This window comes from Ictalurus punctatus, chromosome 8, assembly GCF_001660625.3.
Source record: "Ictalurus punctatus breed USDA103 chromosome 8, Coco_2.0, whole genome shotgun sequence".
In the NCBI taxonomy this organism is placed as follows: Eukaryota; Metazoa; Chordata; class Actinopteri; order Siluriformes; family Ictaluridae; genus Ictalurus; species Ictalurus punctatus.
Genome location: NC_030423.2, coordinates 14,415,744 through 14,439,131, shown reverse-complemented (window position 1 = coordinate 14,439,131; position 23,388 = coordinate 14,415,744). Strand labels below are relative to the sequence as shown.

At 38.4% G+C, this 23,388-nt stretch overlaps 1 protein-coding gene across 1 annotated transcript in view; it reads right to left on the bottom strand.

The window, feature by feature from the left end:
* The window catches only part of fat2 (FAT atypical cadherin 2), a 45,545-nt gene that overhangs the window by 11,741 nt on the left and 10,416 nt on the right, over positions 1-23,388 (bottom strand). Inside the window, exons 6-17 of the mRNA XM_017474089.3 lie at positions 23,175-23,385; positions 20,905-21,044; positions 19,724-19,999; positions 18,454-18,664; positions 11,123-15,169; positions 9,971-10,167; positions 9,652-9,805; positions 7,357-7,590; positions 6,153-6,542; positions 1,995-2,206; positions 1,224-1,361; positions 852-995 (exon numbers count right to left, since the gene is read on the bottom strand). Of these exons, the coding sequence (XP_017329578.1) occupies positions 852-995; positions 1,224-1,361; positions 1,995-2,206; positions 6,153-6,542; positions 7,357-7,590; positions 9,652-9,805; positions 9,971-10,167; positions 11,123-15,169; positions 18,454-18,664; positions 19,724-19,999; positions 20,905-21,044; positions 23,175-23,385 (6,354 nt within the window). The remainder of the gene's footprint in view (positions 1-851; positions 996-1,223; positions 1,362-1,994; positions 2,207-6,152; positions 6,543-7,356; positions 7,591-9,651; positions 9,806-9,970; positions 10,168-11,122; positions 15,170-18,453; positions 18,665-19,723; positions 20,000-20,904; positions 21,045-23,174; positions 23,386-23,388) is intronic.

Below are 23,388 nucleotides of genomic sequence, written 5' to 3'. Positions count from 1 at the left end.
TACCACTCCAGGCTGTGCTCCTCTTATTATCTACTATTATCATCCAAAATCAGGAGCATCGTGGCTTATATTAAATTTGACCCAGACCAAATCAGTGTTTTTGTAAGGCCATAATGTAAGGCTATTAATTTTTAACATATTCCATATTCTGTCATTTAACACCAATAGTATAGGCCCTGAAAGCAGAATAAGATGTTTCTATGAAATAGAAAGATTAACACAATCTATTCAAACTTATATACTATTAGGACTAAATGATAATGTATTACATTGATTCAAGTTTTTTTTGTAATATTTATGTTCTCTAAATATTGACAATATAACATTAAGAAAGACATTTAAGAAGAACTCACAACACTCAAATACTCAGACATATTTGTAGGTCTCGCTGAGTGATACATTTTAGGATTTGGAGTCATAACCATATGACTCCATAATATATTGTATAAAAAAAAAAGTCCAAGAATATAAAGATATATGTATTAAAATGTAATTTAGCCTGAATATGTGCACCTTGCCTCTTTGTGCTCCACTCAAGCTAATACAACTGGAGCACCTAATTGAAACAAAGTGCTCAGCGGGCAGAGATAAGCCTCACTATTACTAACTACCCCCACTGTGCCAAATACTCTGGACACTGAGAAGACACCTTGGGTGGAGGTAAATGGATGTGAAAACAGTTTCCAAGACAGCAAAATTGGCCCTGTGATTAGACGACAAAATGGCAGACAAAATGGCACTGGAGCAGGTCTGTTGATTTATTAGGCATGATTCAGACTGCTGTCTAGTACACTGTGTCCAAATATTTAAGCCAGTTTTATCTCAAAACAAAGATGAATATCCTCCCATACCTGTAGCACAAGGTTGTGGCTGGTCTGAGAGAAGACAGGCGGGTTGTCGTTGACATCAGACAGTGTGACTGTCACTTGGACAGCCGAGGAGAGAGGAGGCTGCCCCTCATCAGCAGCCTGTACAGTCAAGGAGTAGTGTGCGATCTGAAAGACACACGTCAAGAGGATTAACACAGCTTATTTGTGACACTGCAATCACACATGCTCCATTGTGTACAGTGAGCCAGCTTAAGATGCAAATATGGCAATTAAAACTATAGGAAACAAGTCTGTGCTTGTCAGTTGAAGAAAGATGCAACAAGTCGAAAGATGCAAGTTGAAAGAAGTCTCATTAGTTCTGCCTTCTTTTACTTGTAGCATGAATGAGCTCACCTCTTCCCTGTCCAGCATGAATCTCACTTTAATGTGTCCTGACTGAGGATCAATGCTGAACTGCTGCCATGGGTCACCACTCACGATGGAGTAGCGGATGAGATTGTTCTGTGGTCCATCAAGGTCAACAGCTACCACCTGAGAGAGAGAGAGAGAGAGAGAGAGAGAGAGAGAGAGAGAGAGAGAGAGAGAGAGAGAGAGAGAGAGAGAGAGAGAGAGAGAGAGAGAGAGAGAGAGAGAGAGAGAGAGAGAGAGAGAGAGAGAGAGACAGACAGACAGACAGACAGACAGACAGACAGTGAGGATGAGAGATCTGCTGTCAGCAAACATGACTACCTTATGGAAACCTTATTGTGGTTGGCTAAAGCTGTGTAAAAGCTCTGCTACATTATAGTCTAGTTCACATTATCACAATATTAGTTCACTGAGAATCCTTGGATACACACATTGTGCTTCCCAATCAATAGTTATTTTTATGAGATCACCATGTTATTTGGATTTAATCAATTACTACAAAATAACAATATGTTAGCATTTAGTTTGAATAATTTCAGCTCTTATTTCTGGAAATGTGAGAAATAACTGCTACAATGAAAGTGAGAAATGTGAGACTGTCAGACTGGATGAGCGTGTTCATGTATATGTAACTGTCACTAAATCCAGAGGCATGAGAGAAAGGCAGGTTGGAGCAGGAAGCCCATTGGCCCTGAGCTCATTTGATAATGTTATCGTTAGGCAGCACTGACAGGTGAGGGAGCCTCGCAAAGATACCTGCATCACTGTGTCTCCAGGCGGGAGATTTTCAGCGATCTCTGCACTGTAGTCTCCACGGCTGAAGACTGGAGGGTTGTCGTTGATGTCGGTGATATTGATTATAACCATAGCAATGTCAGACAGTGACGCTTTGCCTCGTGTTCCCTCCACTGACAGGTAATACTCACGACAGAGCTCGAAGTCCAGAGGAGCCTTCACCCACAACACACCTGCAGCATAGAATAACAAAATTACTTGGGGCATTTCTTCAAGATCAAAGGACAGAGATCCTTTTGCTCCCTTTGTTGGATAAAAACTACAGTATGTACAGTACAGTGTGCGTGTAAACCTATTGTGCACTAGGATTAAGACAGCAGAGCAGCAGGCTGATTCAAAGAAAAGAGGTACTACCATGAAAAAATTTAATTTAATGATTCATTAGCAATGACATCCAGTTACATATTGGAATGCTCTAAGCTGAGAAAAGTCTAGGTGATGAATGATCTTGGCTTTCAAACATGCATGAAATATGTGTCTATCAGTATCTAGATTTCAGATAGTTACAGACTAAAATGTCTTCATGGGCAAGTCAGCACAAATGTTTACTGATTAAATCAGTTCTACAGGGACAGGATCATTGGGGATTTCCTTTCTCAAAGACAACTACTAAATCATAATCATTGTACTAAACCTGGTCATTGTATAGTGTGTTTAATCAGGTGTCTTTGAGCAGGAAAACTCTTCTGTAGTGCAACGTTCCAAGATTAGAATTGGGGATTAAATGCTAACGCTTTCCATTGAAAATGTGCAGAGAGTCAGAAAGACTCACTGAATCGAGCAACTTTCGAGCAATGAATCTAAACCAAAGTATTTACAAAACCAAAAGTATTGGTGGAATTTAAATAAACTGATCACAGATGGAACCACAATTTACCTAAACTATTTTACATTAATAACTGGTTTACTTAATGTCAGTTAAACAGCTGGATTGAATATAGGCCACTTAGTTATTGCCTTTTCATTTACTATTTTGGCCTAAATTTGACTTCAGTTAGCAGTCAAATATTTTATTAATTAACCATAAAGTTTTATTAGTGTATTTTTGCCGAAGGGATATGCTGATGTGTGCTTTCTGAGTAGGCTCCTCTGAATAACTGAACAGTGAAATTGGTCAAAAATATCTTTTAGCTTGTAAAGTGATAATCGCACATGTACATGTCATTTCTTCTTAAATGTGTGGGAAAACGGTCTTTAGTACATTACATTATTTACTACATTATCAAGTCAGTGCAAAAAACATTTACAATTTTAGATAAATCAATTAATTTTCCAACACAAAATTAAATGTTACAGAAAAATGTTTGTATATCAGTAGAGGAAGCAGCATATTATGTTTGAGACACTTTTCAGACAAAATACAGAATGAAGGCAGCTGGGTTTTGCTGCAAAAAATATGAAACAAGTGCGACAGTCAAAGTCGCCAGAAGAATTGTGGCTGGTTGCCATTGTGGGCCCGTGCCTATAATGCCCATTGGATAATCCAGCCCAGTGTATATCATAGGAAAGTTGACAAAGTTGACTTAAGTCATGCATACATCTCTATTTCTATGTATGTTTGCATTTTGAATCTTGGTTAGTATTAAAACGCCATGGCAAGATTGTACTGATTTTGAATATGCAAAGAGCCCTATCTTTAAAGCGTGGATGGCAGCGACAGCGAGCCAGCCCTTTGGCTCTCATCACATGGTGCAACGCTAGGGTGGACGAACAGGTCAGCAGGTGCACACACATACATAACTCTCATGTAGGAATTTCTCTGTCTAGAGTCATTGTAAGTAGGCAGGTACCACCCCTTCTATTTTTGTAGAGGCTTAAGGTAAAGTAGTAGCTATTGTTATCTTGGGAATTAATCTAGAGTGAATCCAGGGAGAATCCAGAATAGGGTCTAGAAGCATATCTTTCTTTGGTGCAGTCTAATTCTCTCCCTATGGGAGCACCTTCTACATTGGTTGTCCTGCCAAGCTGTCCTTAAAGCTGCTTTACACACTTAGCAGGGCTGTAAGAGGTATATGTAAGTTGCAACATTTGTGTTACAGTTCAAACAAATGTACTGAAGTCAAGCAATGTTATATCTACTTTCATAAATAATGTCCTAAATGTGCTTTTCAAACACACAGATTATTGACTGATATAATCTCAGTGGGTGAAATCCAAAAGGATATGATTTTACTGTATAGTATAGCACTTTTCATGTTTAACAATCTAGAAATTTGAATATGCAAATATTAACTTTAATGCATCTGTCAGACATTTCAGTATTATGTTTGCCTAAAAGCTTAAACAACTACCACTTGCTCTCTTCTTTATCACATGTTGAGTAATACATTATTTTTTACTCTTTTTAAATCTGATTAACAAGAACACAAGGGTTAATGAGAAATTAGCTCTTTTTTTTTTTTTGAACTAACAGAATGACAAGAATCCACAAATTCATACTATAGCTAGGTATATTCACTGTATTCTTACTTGCTATTAAACTTTTTATATTATGTATTTCAAAAAAGGTCTAATGTTTAACTTAGCAAGCTTTTAGCCAACATTCTGTTACAACTTCAGCAGTTGCAGTTGATGTTCTTGTCTTTTCTCTTGTTTTGCACAATGAATACACCAAATTAAAGCAGCTCCTGCCTTGGAAGTGTTGACCAAGGTAGAATGAATATGAAACCCCTGTCAGTAGGGGGAAATGTGTTTTTTGACTCATGAAAAATGAATGACTCATGAAAAACGACAGATCCATAAGTGTAACAGGCAAAGCCACACAAGGGAATAAGGTTTCAGCCTATTCTCATGCTTATTTGAAGGCTTATGCTATTGTTGAAATCGCACCCATAGCGTCATCTCTGTACATTACATGGAATCAAATGTAGTAAAGATAAAATACAGAACTGTGACATCTACTGGCTGATGCCAACTTATGCAACAAGCACAAGCACATTATCTGGTTTTTATTTTGGATTTTTTAAAAATTATATACATTTATCATGTGACTATTTGACAACATTTGACTGTGACCTACCAGAAAATCTGATTATTTTATTTATGGCTGATTATATTACGCTGTCAATTATATAGTACATATTGTAAAAGAAAAGAGAGGATGATTAAACACAACTAGCAAACTTGTGTTAACCTCTAATATCTATTTGTAAATCTATTATTCCCCCAAAAAAAACCCATATGTATAAGTAATAATAATAATAATAATAATAATAATAATAATCTAATGACTTATGTCTTTAGTAATTGTACAATTCTCAATTGTTTGAAAAATGTCAAATAAATTGTCTAAATTCAGAGAGAAAAGTCATGTCAGAAAAATAAAACACAGATTGGGAGATAAGGAAAAGCAGATTTGGAGGTGGAGAGAGCTTTAATAGGTGGTAAAGAAATGAGATAAAATGAAAGAGAATCCAAACAGTTCAAAAACAAGTTAGTACAGGCTCTCCAGCTCTGCCCTTACTAATCCTCAAGAAGCTTGGCAGGCTCTGTAGGTGCAGCGTAACTTACCTGTGAGAGCAAAAGAAGACAAAAGAGTCTACGCTCCCTATCTCTTTAGTATTTTGCAATACTATTTTTGTTTTGATGTTTATGGATTGTGAAATACTCTTTGAACAAAGGTCATGTTTAAATATAATGATGTTACATTCTGCAGTTGAAACGTTGATTAGTACTTACTTGCATGAAACATAGTACTTTTGCTGCTGGTTATACATGTTTGCAGGAAATTCAACATAAATTAGAATATGTTACATTTGTGAAGATTACATACAGTATACATCATATAACTCAATAAAGGTTAATGAAATGCAATGAAATTATTACTAGTTTTGCATTATTTTCAAGTCCTTTCTAATTTAATCTAAAAATCTAATTGTTATAGGCTACAGGAATAAATTAAGTTAATTACAAATTCCAGATAGCAGAATATATGCAACATACTGTATTGCTAGAGTTGTCATTAAATGAGAATCAAATTCATAATTTTCATGCATTTCTAATGTTAGATATCCTTCAATATGTGATCGCTCAGGGGACTATTTCTTATATTATGTTCATTATGCTGACCAGCCTATGCAGCTTAATACCAGACATATATGAAATATCAAGTAGCCTCACCTGTATCAGAGATAATCTCGAACCTTCCGTCCTCATTGCCAGAGATGATGGAGTATCGGACAGGTTCAGTGCCAGTGCCATCTCTTGTTTGGGCAGAAACACTAATTACCTCTGTCCCCACAGGCAAGGATTCTGGGATTTCGGCCATGTACTCAGAGCTCTGGAACACAGGCTGGTAGTCATTCAAATCGACTACATGCACAGTGACCTTGGCTACAGAGAAGAGGTGATTAGGAAGACCTCTGTCCGTGGCTTTGACTCTCAACTCAAAGGTAGATTGAGCCTCGTCAGCCAGAGAATGCTCTAGGCGCAAAATACCCGAAATTTCATCCAGAGAGAAGAAACCACTGTCTGCTCCTTGGAGGGAGTACCTCACTTCTGAGTTTATACCTGTTAGAGTGTGAGAAGAGGACATCTTAGATAAAGGATGCAAAGTTCTATGTCCAGAATAGAAATAGAAAATATATTAATTAAATCAGAACTGCACTGTAAAAAAAAAGAAAAAAGAAAAGAAAAGTTGACTTAACTTAAAATTTCAAGGCAACATGTTGCACAGCTTTTTTGAGTTTACTCAACTTTTAACCAAAGTAGTTCACTTAACTCAATTTACTGAGTAAGGTTACATGTCTCCCAATATGTACTCTTTTGTTCAGCTGATGGAGTTTTTATAGTTAAAAATATAATAAATACACCTTATAAAAATTACTTTTCTTTTATTACAGTGTGTCAGATGGTTTGTCCTAGTGAATCTAAAATTTGTGTTTCAATCTGTGAATGTGATAAAAATCTCATTATAAAAAAACAACAACAACAAAAAAAACAGTTAAAATTGCTTTGTATGCGTCAAGGTTGTTCGCAAACAAATAGGAGCCCAGGGCAAGGAGCCATAGTAGATCCTGTATCCTATGCATGTTCCCACACATCACAAGGTGTGTCCTGACACTCCTTTAGTGTTTCTCTGTACAACTCACAATCCTAGATCAAACACAGCACACCTTCTCTCTGCTTCATTCTGATCTGTCATAGAGCCATCAAACAAAAGCATTTAGCAAACTCTAACTTTATATCAACTTCTTGTTCAGTTTTGTTCATGAAAACCATCGTGGATATGCTTTATGAGACAACTAGATAATTGGATTACATTTGAATCATTGTGCTTTACAGACATTTTACATGAACACATTTACAGCAGTTGGGTACATACCTGTGTCTGGGTCTTTGGCATAGATCACAGTAATAGGTGTTCTAACAGTGGTGTTGTCAAACACCATTATCTCATAGTGGTCACTGGAGAACCGTGGCGGGTTGTCATTTATATCCTGCACCTTAAGTATAATGTCTGCTTGGCATGAACGTCCTCCTCCATCAGTCGCCTTGACGACCAGGTCATACTCTGTTTCCTTCTCCCGGTCCAAGAAGGCGAGAGTGAACAGCTCACCTGTTTATGACAAAGACATGATTATGTCATGACTTACTCAGAAATGTTAGGCAGTAACAAAGAATATAAGCATCTCAAAGTTTTCAACAAGGAAATTAAAAAAAAAATTCCCAAAAAGTTCTTCTATAAAGGTATTTTAGAGGTTTTTTATGGCAGCCTATCTACACAACACTCTACTATAGCTACATACTATAAATAGTCCTTCATGCCCAAGATGACCTTTAACATAATTCCAAACTATATAGATTTGATCTTGGGAACCTGATATGCCATTCTAGGGAGATAATGGGCTTAAACAGGAAGCACCAGGTCAGATGAAGATAAATTATACAATCACTGAGGTAAACGCTAAATTTTAAAAGGAGTGGGTCTTTAAATACCTAGACTATCTAGTGTTATCTAGTGTACACAATCAAAAGAATTTCAAGAAAGCAGACTACAGTGAGGGAAATAAGTATTTGATCCCCTGCTGATTTTGTATGTTTGCCCACTGACAAAGAAATGATCAGTCTATAATTTTAATGGTAGATTTATTTAAACAGTGAGAGACAGAATAACAACAAGAAAATCCAGAAAAACGCATGTCAAAAATGTTATAAATTGATTTGGATTTTAATGAGGCAAATGTGTATTTGACCCCCTCTCAATCAGAAAGATTTCTGGCTCCCAGGTGTCTTTTATACAGATAACGAGCTGAGATTAGGAGCACACTCTTAAAGGGAGTGCTCCTAATCTCAGCTTGTTACCTGTATAAAAGACACCTGTCCACAGAAGCAATCAATCAATCAGATTCCAAACTCTCCACCATGGCCAAGACCAAAGACCTCTCCAAGGATGTCAGGGACAAGATTGTAGACCTACAGAAGTCTGGAATGGGCTACAAGACCATTGCCAAGCAGCTTGGTGAGAAGGTGACAACAGTTGGTGCGATTATTCGCAAATGGAAGAAACACAAAAGAACTGTCAATCTCCCTCGCCCTGGGGCTCCATGCAAGATCTCACCTCGTGGAGTTGCAATGATCATGAGAACAGTGAGGAATCAGCCCAGAACTACACGTGAGGATCTTGTCAATGATCTCAAGGCAGCTGGGACCATAGTCACCAAGAAAACAATTGGTAACACACTACGCCATGAAGGACTGAAATCCTGCAGCAACCGCAAGGTCCCCCTGCTCAAGAAAGCACATATAAATGCCCGTCTGAAGTTTGCTAATGAACATCTGAATGATTCAGAGGACAACTGGGCGAAAGTGTTGTGGTCAGATGAGACCAAAATGGAGCTCTTTGGCATCAACTCAACTCGCCGTGTTTGGAGGAGGAGGAATGCTGCCTATGACCCCAAGAACACCATCCCCACTGTCAAACATGGAGGTGGAAACATTATGCTTTGGGCATGTTTTTCTGCTAAGGGGACAGGACAACTTCACCGCATCAAAGGGACGATGGACAGGGCCATGTACCGTCAAGTCTTGGGTGAGAACCTCCTTCCCTCAGCCAGGGCATTGAAAATGGGTCGTGGATGGGTATTCCAGCATGACAATGACCTAAAACACACGGCCAAGGCAACAAAGGAGTGGCTCAAGAAGAAGCATTAAGGTCCTGGAGTGGCCTAGCCAGTCTCCAGACCTTAATCCCATAGAAAATCTGTGGAGGGAGCTGAAGGTTTGAGTTGCCAAACGTCAGCCTCAAAACCTTAATGACATGGAGAAGATCTGCAAAGAGGAGTGGGACAAAATCCCTCCTGAGATGTGTGCAAACCTGGTGGCCAACTACAAGAAACGTCTGACCTCTGTGATTGCCAACAAGGGTTTTGCCACCAAGTACTAAGTCATGTTTTGCAGAGGGGTCAAATACATATTTCCCTCATTAAAATGCAAATCAATTTATAACATTTTTGACATGTGTTTTTCTGGATTTTTTGTTGTTATTCTGTCTCTCACTGTTCAAATAAATCTACCATTAAAATTATAGACTGATCATTTCTTTGTCAGTGGGCAAACATACAAAATCAGCAGGGGATCAAATACTTTTTTCCCTCACTGTATATAGTAATTATTTTACCAGTTATGGGGTGAAGATGAAACTTGTCTGCATTTGGCCCATGAAGAGTAAAAGAGACTTGTCCGTTTGTGCCAATATCTGGATCAGAGGCAGTGATCTTCAGGATGAAGAGTCCCGATGGGGAGTTCTCCATGACTGCTTCAGTGTAAAGCAACTGGAAGAATTATGAACAGGATATTTTACATTAAAATGATTTAGTTAAATTCAGCTAATAACAGCACACAGGTTTCCATTCTACAGTTCAGTTAAATAAGAAAAAATTATTAGTTTTAACACAAATTAATTTTGTGTACTTCTTGAATAATAATGTATTACTTACTTGTTCACACAATGGACTGTTGTCATTGCTGTCAAGAACATGAACTTCTACTGTGGCAGCAGTTTGAAACTTTCCATCTGTGGCTATTACTTTTAGGGTGTGTTTGTCTTTCATTTCCCTATCCAGTGACCCTTTTGAAGTAAGTCTACACTCTTCTCCCACAACAGTGACTGAGAACTGTCCCAGTGGGTCTCCATCTTTAAAGAATTTAGGCACAAAATATGAACATTTAAAATACCAACTCTGTCCAAAAACAATTTGACTGACTCATTGAATAGTGCAAGTTTAAGACAGCAACCATTTTATTAGGAACACCTGTATACCTGCTTAATCATGCAATTATCCAATCAGTGTGGCAAGAGTGCAATGCAAAAAATCGCACAAATACAGGTCAAGAGCTTCAGTTAATGTTCACATCAAACCTCAGAATGGGGAAAAATGTAATCTCGGTGACAATGACCAAGGCATGGGCTGCTTTGAATATTTCAACCTGATCTGGAATTTTCAAACACAACAGTCTCTAGAACTTACAAAGAATGAAATTTAAAAAAAAAAAAAAAAAAACAGTTAGTAGCAGTTCTGTAGGCAGATATGCCTTAATAATGAGAGAGGTCTAAGCAGAATGGCCAGACTGGTTTAGGCAATGTTTTTCCAATCTTCAGCTGCCCAGTTTCAGTGAGCATGTGCTCAATGTAGTCTCAGATCTCTGTTCTTGGCTGACAGGAGTGGAACCCGATGTGGTCTTCTGCTGCTGTAATCCATTCACCTCAAGGTTCGTCATATTGTACATTCCAAGATGCTTTTCTGCTCACTGTGGTTGTAAAGAGTGGTTATTTGAGTTTCCATAGCTTTCCTGTCAGCTTGAACCAGTCTGCCCATTCTCCACTGACTTTTCCCATCAAAAAGCATTTCTGCTTATAGATCTGCCATTTCTGAAGCACTCAAACAAGCCCATCTCCCATCAACATCCACACCGTATGGGTTGTCATTAAGATCTCATTTTTTCTACAATCTGATGTTTTATGTAAAGATTAACTGAAGCTTTTGACGTGACTTGATGACGTATAAGCATTGTGCTGATGTCATATGATTGACTGATTGGATGAGTTTACAGTTATTTTGCTTGACTGCTAGGACTATGTTGGTACCCACCTGTTATATAGCATGTGACTTGTCTGTTGTCAGGTGACACATCGTTATCTGTAGTTGTCAGAATGACTATCAGCTCCCCAGGCCTGCTGTTCTCAATGATGGACCCGTGATAGACTTCCTCTGTGAACTGAGGTGGATTATCATTTTCATCAGTGATTGTCACTTCTACAAGAGCTGATGAGGAGAGCCTGATAGTGCCTCCATGGTCAGTGGCCACCACATAGAACCTGTAGAATTGTTTGAACTCACAGTCTGTCTCCTTCATGGTGGTTATCCAGCCAGTTTGTGAGTCAATGTTGAATATCTCACTGATATAATCTATGTCTGGCTCCAGAGTGTATGTCACCTCTCCATTATCATCTTTATCCGGATCATTAGCTGTCACCTGGATCACTGTGGTGGCAGCAGGCATATTTTCAGCCAGTATGGCTTTGTACAGGTCAGCATCAAAGTTGGGCTGATTGTCATTCACATCCTGAACTTGGATGTTAACTGATACTAAAGAAGCTATTCCTGTGCCATTGTGACTACCTTGAGCAATAACATCAATCTGATACCACTTGGTTTTCTCATAGTCAATATTTTTCTGCACCACAAGGGTTCCAGTGTCTTCATCAAGAACAAACACTTGGTCTCTGTTGCTTTCCACAGTGTTGCCATCTACTAAGCTATATATGAGCGGTGTGTCAGCATCAGCCTTGACTGTACCTATCTCATAGCCAATGGGGAACTCCTCAGACACTGAGAATGTGTATAGTGGTTCTGTAAACCTGGGCAGAGGGACCTCTGGAGGGATTACTTTAACCTGGACTGGCACAGTGGAGTTGTAAAAGGGAATTCCTCCATCCCGAGCCTGGACTTTGAAATTAAAGATCTTGTTTTCCATACCAACCAGGCTCTCTTTGACACTAACCACACCAGTAAAGGGATTAATCTCAATCACCTCCTCAGTCACTTCCTCAGCTTCATCCACTGCATAAGTGACATCTGCATTCTTGCCGTCATCAGCATCATAAGCCATTATTTGAATAACAGGAGAACCTTTATTTATTGTGGACTTAATAGACACCTGGTACTGAGAGGCTTTGAACTGAGGTGCATTGTCATTCTCATCAGTGAGAATGATCTTCACAGTGCAAAACGCTACTCTTCCTCCTCCATCCTTAGCCATGACCTTGATGGCAATCACTCTTTGTGAGGGATTCTCTCTGTCCAAAGGCTGAGAGGTCACAATTTGTCCTTCACCATCAATATTGAACTTTTCATCTGCTAGTTTGTTAATAATGGTGTAATCTATGCTGCCATATGGACCATCGTCAGGATCAATAGCAGCCAGGCGAATTACACGTGTTCCTGCCTCTGCATTCTCAGCCAGTTCGGCTTCATAAACATCCTGGCTGAAGTATGGGCTATGCCTGTTGCTGCTGGTCATGTCAATATTTACCGGAGCAGTCGTTTGGAACACACCATCCGAAACAGCCACAGTAAGATTGTAAAAAGGATGCAAATTTCTCTTGCAAACATTGGAAAATGAGATCAGACCTGAGGATTCATTCATAGCAAAGTACCTTCCTTCATTACCTGAGAGAATTTTATACTGCAGATTGTCCTTGCTGTCAGGATCTGAGGCCTGGATTTTGATCACAACATGTCCACAGGTGGCCATTTCATCCAATGAGGCTCGATACTGAGGCTCACTGAAGTTTGGAGGGTTGTCATTGACATCTATAACATTCATAATAATTTGAGCTTCACTGCTCAGGGGTGGAGTACCATTGTCTGTGACTATGATTTTCAGATTGAATGCTTGTGTGATCTCATAATCCAAGACCTGTGATGTTAGCAAAAGTCCATTGAGTGGATCGATTTTGAAAAATTCTGTTTCATTTTTTCCTGTGTCAACTATTTCATAGGTTAAGTCTTTGTTTCTACCTGAGTCTCTGTCAAAAGCTGAGACCTGTATTACAGATGAGCCGACTGGAAGACCTTCTAACAATTCTGCTTTGTAGGTAAGCTTCTCAAAAACAGGAGTATTATCATTGATGTCCTCAACATCTATCTGTACTTTGGATTCACTAAAAGAGCCAGTTACAGAGTCTGTGGCCCGAATGGTCAACAGGTGATTTGTCTGAGACTCATAGTCTAAAAAGTCAGTGACACTTAACATGCCAGTTTTGAAGTCAATGTGAAAATATTGTGTGGCATTTTCTTCTTCTTCGAGGTTATAGATAAGACGATAGCCCTCCGGGTTTTTTGCTTGGACATGCAGGATGTTTGTGAAGGGAGGAATGTTCTCAGGTAGGCGTAAAGGGTAAAATAGACTTTGAAATATCGGATGGGAACGGTTTTGCACTTGAACATACAGCTCTGCTACTGTTGAAAGACTAGGCTCGCCTTCATCTGAAGCTCTAACATTAAGCACATACTTGTTCAATGTCTCATAGTCTAGGGGTCGTTGAAGAGACACATCTCCAAGATAGGGATCAATCCTGAAGAGACTGAAATCTTCCTCTAGTGCAAATATTATAGATCCATTTTCACCAGTGTCTTTATCAGTCGCCAGCACTTGGAAGAGAACATCCCCTGGTTCTGTCTCGTCGGATATCATAAGAGTATGGGGAAGGTTTGATATGATGGGTGTGTTGTCATTGATATCATCTACATAGATTTTGACATAAGTCACATCTATACGTTGTGGATTTCTCATGTCTCGGACCTCCACAGCCACATCATACTCATCCTGTTCCTCCCGGTCAAAGGCAATGCCAGTCGTCTGCAATACGCCTGAAGACTGAACCACTGAAAACCTATCAACTGGGTTCAGAACTGAGTAGATCAACGGTTCATTGAGGTAGCTGCCCATGGCTCTGAGTACAGTTAAGGTTTTTATAGATGTAGTGTTTTCAAGTACAGTACCAACATGAATCCTGTCCTCAAACTTTAGACTAGTCCTTTTCATTTGAGTGACATTGATATTTACTAAAGTGGTGTCTTCATATACACCATCTGAAGCTATAACTTTGAGCACATAATAGGACTGAAAGTCAGACCCATTATTCACTGAGATTTTTCCAGTTGATTCCTGTATTTTAAATGCATCGTTGTGATTGCCAATACTGTACAAGACCAATGAATCTGCATCATGGGCCATTACTTGGATAACTTCCATGTCTTTGAAAACAGGGAACATGATGGAAGCTGTATAGACAGGTAGTGTGAACTTAGGAGGACAGTCATTAAAATCCAGGACATGAATTGTGACTTCACATGGTTTCACAGCACTTAAAGAGGGCTCTCCTGAGTCCCACACTTGAACCGTGAAGCTAAATTCAGGTGCAGTCTCAAAGTCAAGTGCAGATATCAGAGAGATTGTGCCCATGCTTTCATCTATTTTAAATATTTTCGTTGCCTCAGGCTCTTGGATTTGGAAGATCAGCAGAGCGTTAGAGTCCTTGTCAGCATCTGAGGCCTTAATGACCAGTGGGGTGTTGTTCTCTCCCATTACCATGCTGTTTATAGGTGCAGACTCACTGATCTGCCCATAATAACTGCCCTGAAGAAAAACAGGGGCATTGTCATTTTGATCTATGATGTACACATAAACAACTGCATCTGATGAGACCCCTGCTGTATTTGTGGCTCTTATTTGGAGTCGATAAGAGATGCACTCTTCAAAATTGAGGGCTTTTTGGACAGATAGCAGTCCAGAGTTGAAATTGATGTGGAAACTTCCATTAGGGTCACCATCTTTGATCCTGTAGTTCACAGCAGAAGGACAGCTAGCTGAGACAGATAGCACTGGAAAGCCCAAAGCACTGGTTTCACTTATTTCAGTGAAGTACTCATCTTGGGTAAACTTGGGTGCTGTGTGCTCAGACAGCTTAAGATGGATGTTAACAGTGCAGAGGTCACTGCGTTGGGGAAAGCCCTGGTCTGTTGCCTTCACCACAAGCTGGTATTGTTCCTGGGTGAGCCTGTCTAATGACTTAGCCACACGGATGCTTCCTGTCTCCTGATCAATTTCGAAAGCTCCTTCTGCACTCCCTCCTGGAGAAAAGCATTGATTTTATACATTGCTATTATGTTTTTTAAAGTAAAATTCCAAGATTTTCTCAGCATAATTTTTTCCCATAATTTTTCTCCATCTGTAGCTTATGTGTGAATACCAAACACATAGTTCCCCTTACTGAGAAAAAAACAGAAGAAAATGTTTACTTATTTATAGTAGTCTAAGAGCAGTCATTGAGGTAGTTAATAAACATTAATATAAAATGCTTCAATAATTGTTTTCAGTTAGAGGTATTTTTAAATTAAGCTCTGAAACTGAATCCTTGATTTCAATTTTATATTTTGATGACTGGACATGGCATGCATCAAGGTTCTTCTCTGTTCTGGCATGTAGGTGGTGGAATGAACTTCCCTTAAGCTGGGTTTGCACTGGGGCTGCAACTACCGATTAATTGTATAATTGATTAGTTGGCCGATTATTTTTTCGATTAATCGGATAGGGCGGGTCAAACTTTCAGTACCCTTTTTTTGTTTATTTAAAATAAAATCCACAAACTGGGTGTTACAAATATAAACTTCAGACTAAAACTTTACACAACTGTTTGTCCAAAACAGGAAATAACTCAATACACATGCACACACACACACACCAGAATATATAGTATAAATGTAGGACTGTAGTTTAATTCGGTGCTGTTTGTGCATCCATAAAAAATAATGCATAAATACTTATATACAATATAAACTAAAATAAATGAATTATATATATATAATTGAATATATACACACATATATATATATATATATATATATATATATATATATATATATATATATATATATATATATATATATATATGCACAATGGATGCACAAAAATCACCGAATTAAACTACAGTCCTAAATGAATAATAAAAACTCACTTTCACTGTACCGCATGGTTTCTGTTACTCGCTGCCTTTAGACATATTATTTTACTTGTGTTTACTTTTGATCATAATGTTTTAATTAGACATTCAGATCTTACTCGCGCTCCCACTCTCTACACTGCGTGTGATCAGCAACACGGCCTCGTTACTAACACATCACTAACACATCACTTCCGTTATAATAAACAACAGAATTTACACTGCAAGCGCGCAAATACAGCATATATCACAATAAACTTAAATTAAACTAAACCTTTTAAGCAGCTTGCACCAGTTTCCCCTGCCCCTTACACACAGTGGAGCATTTTGGATATAAACATGTTTGTGCTCGTGCAGCACTGTTTAATCTCCGTGATGTTTAATATATAATGCTCCCTTGCTTTAGAGGACTTTCTTCCTCAGTCACGTGATGATTTTGCCTCCGTCTGATGGAGACTGAGGTCATGTTGGGAATAAAAGGTAACGCTGACAGAAAGTAAACTGAAGAAAACCATTGTCTGTGACTCAGATGTCTGCTAATACTAGCGTGCGTATGACATCATGCACTGTCGCCTAGGAAGTGGTTTATACTTCCGGTTAGTAAAAAAACCACTAGTGTTATAATTTGAGATGATATTACTTTTCTAAAATCCACACACTAGACACTAGTGCATAGTGTAAGTGTAGAGTACTTCACTGGGTACACAACTTTAGTATCTACTCTCCAAAGCGTGTTTTCGGAACAGAAGTAACGTAATGAGTAAATCTCCCCTGGGCCGCATGCAGACCAACTAATCGATAATGAGATTCGTTGACAACGATTTTCATAATCGATTATTATCAATTTTTATCAATTAGTTGTTGCAGCTCTAGTTTGCACTGTACGGTTTTGGCCACGATTTGGTCGTCTGAGACACATTTTGAGAATCCTAAAAGATTCCTGTAATCCTAAACCAAAATCTGTAGTCTTTGATCGTTAGTTTGACATGTTCCCTGACAGCTGATTAATGCTGTTGCGATCAATTTTTCCTCCGTTAAAAGTCCGGCAGTGTCAGAAGATTTGAGGCACTGTCCTGTAGTGTGGCTTCTCCTACTCCGTACGAGTCGTCTTGCGTGCATCCGTTTTTCGCATCTTTTTTTTGTTGTACAGTCTGACATTAATGACAACTGAGATCCTACAGTGTGACATGGCTTACAGCAGGGCATCCAGTCTGACAAGCAACAGCTGCAAAGGACTATTAAAAATCGCAGGGTGTGCACCCGGTTTAAGCCTTCTTCACAGTACACAATTTAAAGCTCGGTTTGCAAGTCACCAATCTCGCTGACAAAAACCCTTTGATCGGAGGCAAATCAGCAAGCAGTCAGTGCTCGCCAATCAGCAGTCGATCGTTATTTGTGAACCACTCGATGGCAGACAAATATTTGGCATGCTAAATATCATAATATAATATAATAGGCTAATAATAAATATAATATAATAGGTTTCCTCAGCACAAATCATCACACAAACAGCTCACACCGCTGGTTTCTGTCCTACATCCATCTTCAACTAAACAACTCCTGTTTCACGCATGGTTTTCGTGTCATATATCCGTGTTACTTCTTGCGTGTGTTTTCGTGTCCAAACATAGCTTGGACACCAGATAGAGTAGTCGGTGACAGAGTTGTTGTCAGATCATGTAGTGTGTGACTATATGTCACTACATGTCGCGAAGCAATCATGTAGTGTGAACACCACAACGATTACAAGATTCCCGATTACAAGATAGCAAGTCTTGTTTGCCAACGTTGGAAGTCAGGCAGTGTGAACAGCACAGTGATTTGCCGATGTTGGAAGTCATGTAGTGTGAACAGCACAGTGATTTGCTGTTGGAAGTCATGTTGTGTGAACAGCACAGTGATTTGCCGACATTGGAAGTCGTGTAGTGTGAACTTGGCTTTAGATGTCCGAACAGGCTATCTTCAAAGGGCAACTAAAAAACTGCCACTTCATGAAGTACTTAAATTACCATTTTGTTATTTTAAAAAATCCTTGATTTGGGTGTTTTGCATACTATACTAACCTCACCCCATGGCTTTCAGACTAATAGTACTCTTAGTTCCAGACCTAGTGAACCAGTATGAGGATATATTTATTGACAGAGACTTCCAAGCACTTCTATGAGTCATTCTGGTTAAGGGTGTACTTAGTTTTCTATTATATATTTGAGATTAGGTCAAAAAGCACTGAAGTTTTTATTTATTTCTATGATATGATACATGATGTGTGTCTATGCTAATACATAACGTTCAATCATCATATTTTACTTGCTGGCAATTAAGGCACTATAGTTATGGATCTGAATTGATTTACCATAGCTGATTACAACCATAATATAGACCACGGACATAAAATTGTAGCTCCTATTTTCTTACCTGAGTGAATAGAGTAGACAATCTCAGCATTACTACCCTTGTCTTTATCCAAAGCTTTAACTCGAAGCACCTCTGTTCCAGTTGGAGCCAAGTTACTGATGATTCCCTCATAATGGGTGCTCATGAATGTGGGTGTGTAGTCATTACAATCCTCCACATGCACTACTGCTTTCACAAAGTTCTTCTTTATAGGGATCTCTTGATCACGAACCTAAATTAAAAAAAAAGTATATAGAGGTTTTTTTTCTTGTCTTGGGTTTTGATCAAAGTCTTGAAAGGACTTGTCACCCAGGGTCCCTTGAGAAGTTCACACTGGCTATACATCAGCTAAAATTCCATAAAATTCTATAAATTTTTAATGTTGTAGATCAGTCAGTGTTACTCAGAGTGTACATTGCCACATGACAAATAAAACAACATGGAGTGCAATACTCTTGCGTCAGGTGGGGATCAGCTATGACGAGTGGCAAGGGAGGCATATATATCTTAAATATTTTTGCCATAAGCAGAAAGTGGCAACTAGAATTAAACAATTTTTTGTTAAAATCTGTCTGAGCACATTCAAGAAATGATTCTATTATTGATCAAAGACTACGACTTGTTGATAGAAATAAACAACATCAATAACCACCTGTTGTATGTATAGGTTATTTGTATTCACTAATTTGATTGTAATTACCTCTTTTATGGAGTAAACATTCGTACCACAAGATTTTCTCATTCTATTTATAAAATTACTTTCTATTTATTGAGAAATGTTCAAATTAAATGTATAGAAATGTTGGGAGAACATTTTCCTCAGTCTTAGTCATGTATACACATATTCACCTCATGCCAACATTCACTTTTTTATTCAAATGAATTGCAATAACATGTGTGCATGTCTGCACACATTTATATATGCATAACAGATAACCTAATTTCATTTACCAGTTATGTCTCCATTACAGATGTACAAACATTGAATCTGAGCAGATGATCAAGCACAGCAGGTAGAGACAAGATTTTGAATGGTGTGTAGACTCCAAATCATTACAGAAATAATCTGTTATAAACAGCTATGCCAATTCAAGTCCTGTATATTTTCATTTGTGTGCTGGTTATAGTTTGATCGAAAACAAGCCACATTCCCTGTGCATTGGCCCAGACCCAACACTTGACACTGCCCTAATTCCTAGATTATAATTGCTTAATTAACATCTAATAGCTCTTGGACAAATTTGCTCTGTTAGCTTAATTTTAATATGTTTTGAGATGAAAACTATTTTACCATCACTAGGAGACTGTGTGTGGAGATGGCCTCATAGTCTAGCTCCTCGGTTAGGACAAGAACTCCGCTCTTTGGATCCAGGTGGAAATGTTTAAGGCTGTCTGGGTTGAGACTGCTGTGGATGGTGTAAATGATCCTGCCCTTGCTGTCTGCATCCTGGGCACTGATCTGCAGGATCTCCTTCCATGGAGCTGTGTCCTCTGGAACGCTCACCTCATACATACTCTTCAGGAACATGGGTCGATGCTCGTTCATGTCAAGCACTCGGATATATGCCTGTGTTTGTTAAGAGGGGAAAAAATGCAATGATTATGGGTGTAAGTTTGTTCAAATAAAATGTTCCATTTATGTGATGGGAGTATTTCACAAGACTTGATTTCATCCCCTTTATTGGACTTTTTTGTGTGATAAAATTATGAAGAACCTTCAGAAATTTTAAAGCGGTGACTGTTGTCTCTCTTTAGGAGGTTTGTTAGATAGCTAGTGAACTAGCTAGTTCACGTGTGTTTTGTTTAGGAGTTTTTTTTTTTTTCCCTGTTTAGTGAAACTTCTTCAATAGTAGTCAGGAAAATATCCATTTTTCAAACTTCTTCTTCTTATAAAATGGGATTTAGGGCATATCCAAAGCTAGATATTTGGGAAATGAAAGCTTTGTTAGCTTAGCAAACCATTTTCCATGGCTAAAAATAAGTAGGATAGAGCTGGTACAGTTGTACCAATTTTTGATTTAAGTTAAATTACTCTTTGATTTAAATTACAGACTTCATACATCATATTTTACTTCATACTTCATAAATTACAGACTTCATACCCACATAACACCATGCGTATGTTTACATTTACAAGTGGAAGTTTACCCATATTATGTTTCAGTTTCACTGAAACCAAAAGGACATGCTGTAGCAGGAAAAAAATTGTGTTAGAAATGTGCTGTGTTCTCAATTATACCAGCTCTCCCATATTTAAATGTAGCTAGTAATTTTTTTCCCATTGCTTGTTTTGTCCACTACCTACAATGACATACACAGCAGCCTTTTAAAATACCAGTAACATTTATGTATGTTTGTGCTGGATCAAAAGTTTTGCCAGAGGCAAAAAAAAAAAAAAAAGACTCAGTTTTGTGAGGGTATGTATAATGAGTTATTATAATGTCTTCGCACCAAATGTACACATGATCTTACCTGAGTTGTTATGGTTTGTGAACCATCTGTAACACTGATGGTGAGATTGTAATTAGATCTTTTGCCAGCATCCAGTTGCCTAGCTATCACAATACTCCCAGTGTTCTTCTCAATGTAAAAGTCCTGATCTTCATCACCACCTAAGAGATAACACCAAATTTGTTTTAGCACCAGACCCATCAATGGAGTCACAGGGCATATGAAGGATAACTCTTATTGTCTCTCAGTAGAGCTCTACAGACTTATATATATAGTTGAGTGAAGAGTGCAAAATATTATGACAGTAAGGCACAGGGTGGTTTGCAGTAAAATTTAATTAAGCAAAGGCTATTTAACAGAGTGACAGCGCTATTCTTTGTCCACCGTCAACCGTTTTAATTGACATCCGCTCTAGCATAGTAGACCTCAACAAGCCTCATTGAAAAGCAAATTCCATCTACATGAATGAACTAGGGTTTCATTGTATGTGCATGAATGTCCAGCTCTGAGATGACTTTCAGCACTATCACTTCTGTTATCTACATTATGAACAAAAGAAGTCATATAAAATGTTCTCCATGAGTTTCAAAGTATGCAAAATAAAAACAACTGATTCAGGCATGCAAACACTCAGACCAGCCATCTTAATCAGTAGTTCACATTAAGTATAGAATTTAGTTCACATTAAGTTAATTTAGTTCACATTAAGTATAGAAATCCATGAACTTTTAGAGCATTTTTGAGGAAAGAATGTGTTTGATATTGTCGCTGTTTCTAATCAATAAATAGGTCTTCTCCAGACAGGGGCCAACACTTCACACTACCACAGTGAAGGCACACACTTTATAGTAAATAGATGGAGTATAAAAATTGGTTATAATGACTTAGTGCCAGAATTTATAATAAGCTAAGTTCAATTAAATAGACAAGTGACTGATGAGATTAAAGCATTGGGCTTCAGCATATTTCAAAGGACACTGAATAACTTTAGGCGATATACTGTGTGTGCTATGTGGAAAATGAATATTCACAGCACGGTGAATGAGCCGACATGGTCTCACTGTGTTACATGCTACATATATTAAGAACTACTTCAGGTTTTCACTTTTCTTGTTGAGTAGATGGAACCTTGTGTTATTTTTCCTGTAGTAGCAACCTTCTATCATAGAACCATTACACATAAAGGTAAGCATTGTCCCTGGCAGTTAGTTCTCTGGCTGCTGACTATTTTCCTGAATCTGACTATTTCCTGAGTTGCAGGTGGTTGGAAACCGATCATACGCTTATCACTGGCATTTGGATGGCTCTGGTCACCCTGCTGCTGGGAGACTGGGGACTTTGGCCTGCCATCTAAGAAAATATGGCATGGTTTAGCTCTGCCACCTGGTTCAGATACCAACAGCTAAACACTCAACAGCACATGGCGAGAAACCCTTAGTATTCTATATATAATGCACTTAACACAAAATCGCTAGTGTTTAGGGAAAGCGCTAACAGCAGATATTAGCATAATGAGACTTTATTATGAGCCTTTAAGAGTTGCTTAGCTATTATTTAGATGACAAAATAGAAAACTAGAAAACTGCATCTATATTGTTTTCATCATATTCAGTTTAGCCTAGTAACCAGTCCTCTGCAGAGCAATTCCTGATTATCACAATTTATCACAATTCATAAAGCTGTTTCATAATTTACTAAAGTCCACAATATAATGTTTTATCCCACTATTATATCACGTTATATATATAGTGGATGTGGGACCTATCTAGGGTATGCTGGGCGCTATGTGGAAATATACCCTGTATGTGACACGGGCAACCATCCACACAACCTCAACACCTACTGGGGGATTTAGAGTAGCCAATTCACCAACTGGCATGTTTTTATGAGGTAGGGGAAACCAGAGAAACCACATAGATAGGGGGAGAACAAATTTCAATCCATGAAATATAATTATTTTCTGCTGAATGTTTGAGCCCGTTATGAATACATGATTATTTTCACTGATTAGCATTATTAAAGTGCATAATGCAAAGCACCACAAAAGTACTGTTAATAAGCCATTGAATGCACCCATATGGATTATTATAATCAAGCATTACTCTCTTCTTATTAAACAACAAAATGCTCCTACAACATTGTCATTTGTTTTAGCTTTGCCAGCTTTGGCATCTGTCACAAACACAAGATTATGTTAGCACAAACAGTGGACTGGGTTCTCGCCAGGTTGTCTTGTTTGTGGTTAGTGAAGCATGCTGAAATGGAAGAGAGGATGATATCAGTGTACTCACCTACAATGTCAAACCAGAGGAGGCTCTGTGTGATCTCGGTGCTGATGATTCCCACCATTTGAGTGACAGGGTCTGACTCCATGACCGCAAAGGTGAAGTGGGCCTCGTCGAAAGCCAGAGACTCTGAACTGGGTTCGGGTTGTGGCAGCCATTCAACATCCAAACGTGACTTTGACATTCTCTCAGGATGGCCATGATCTGTAGCTTTTATCTG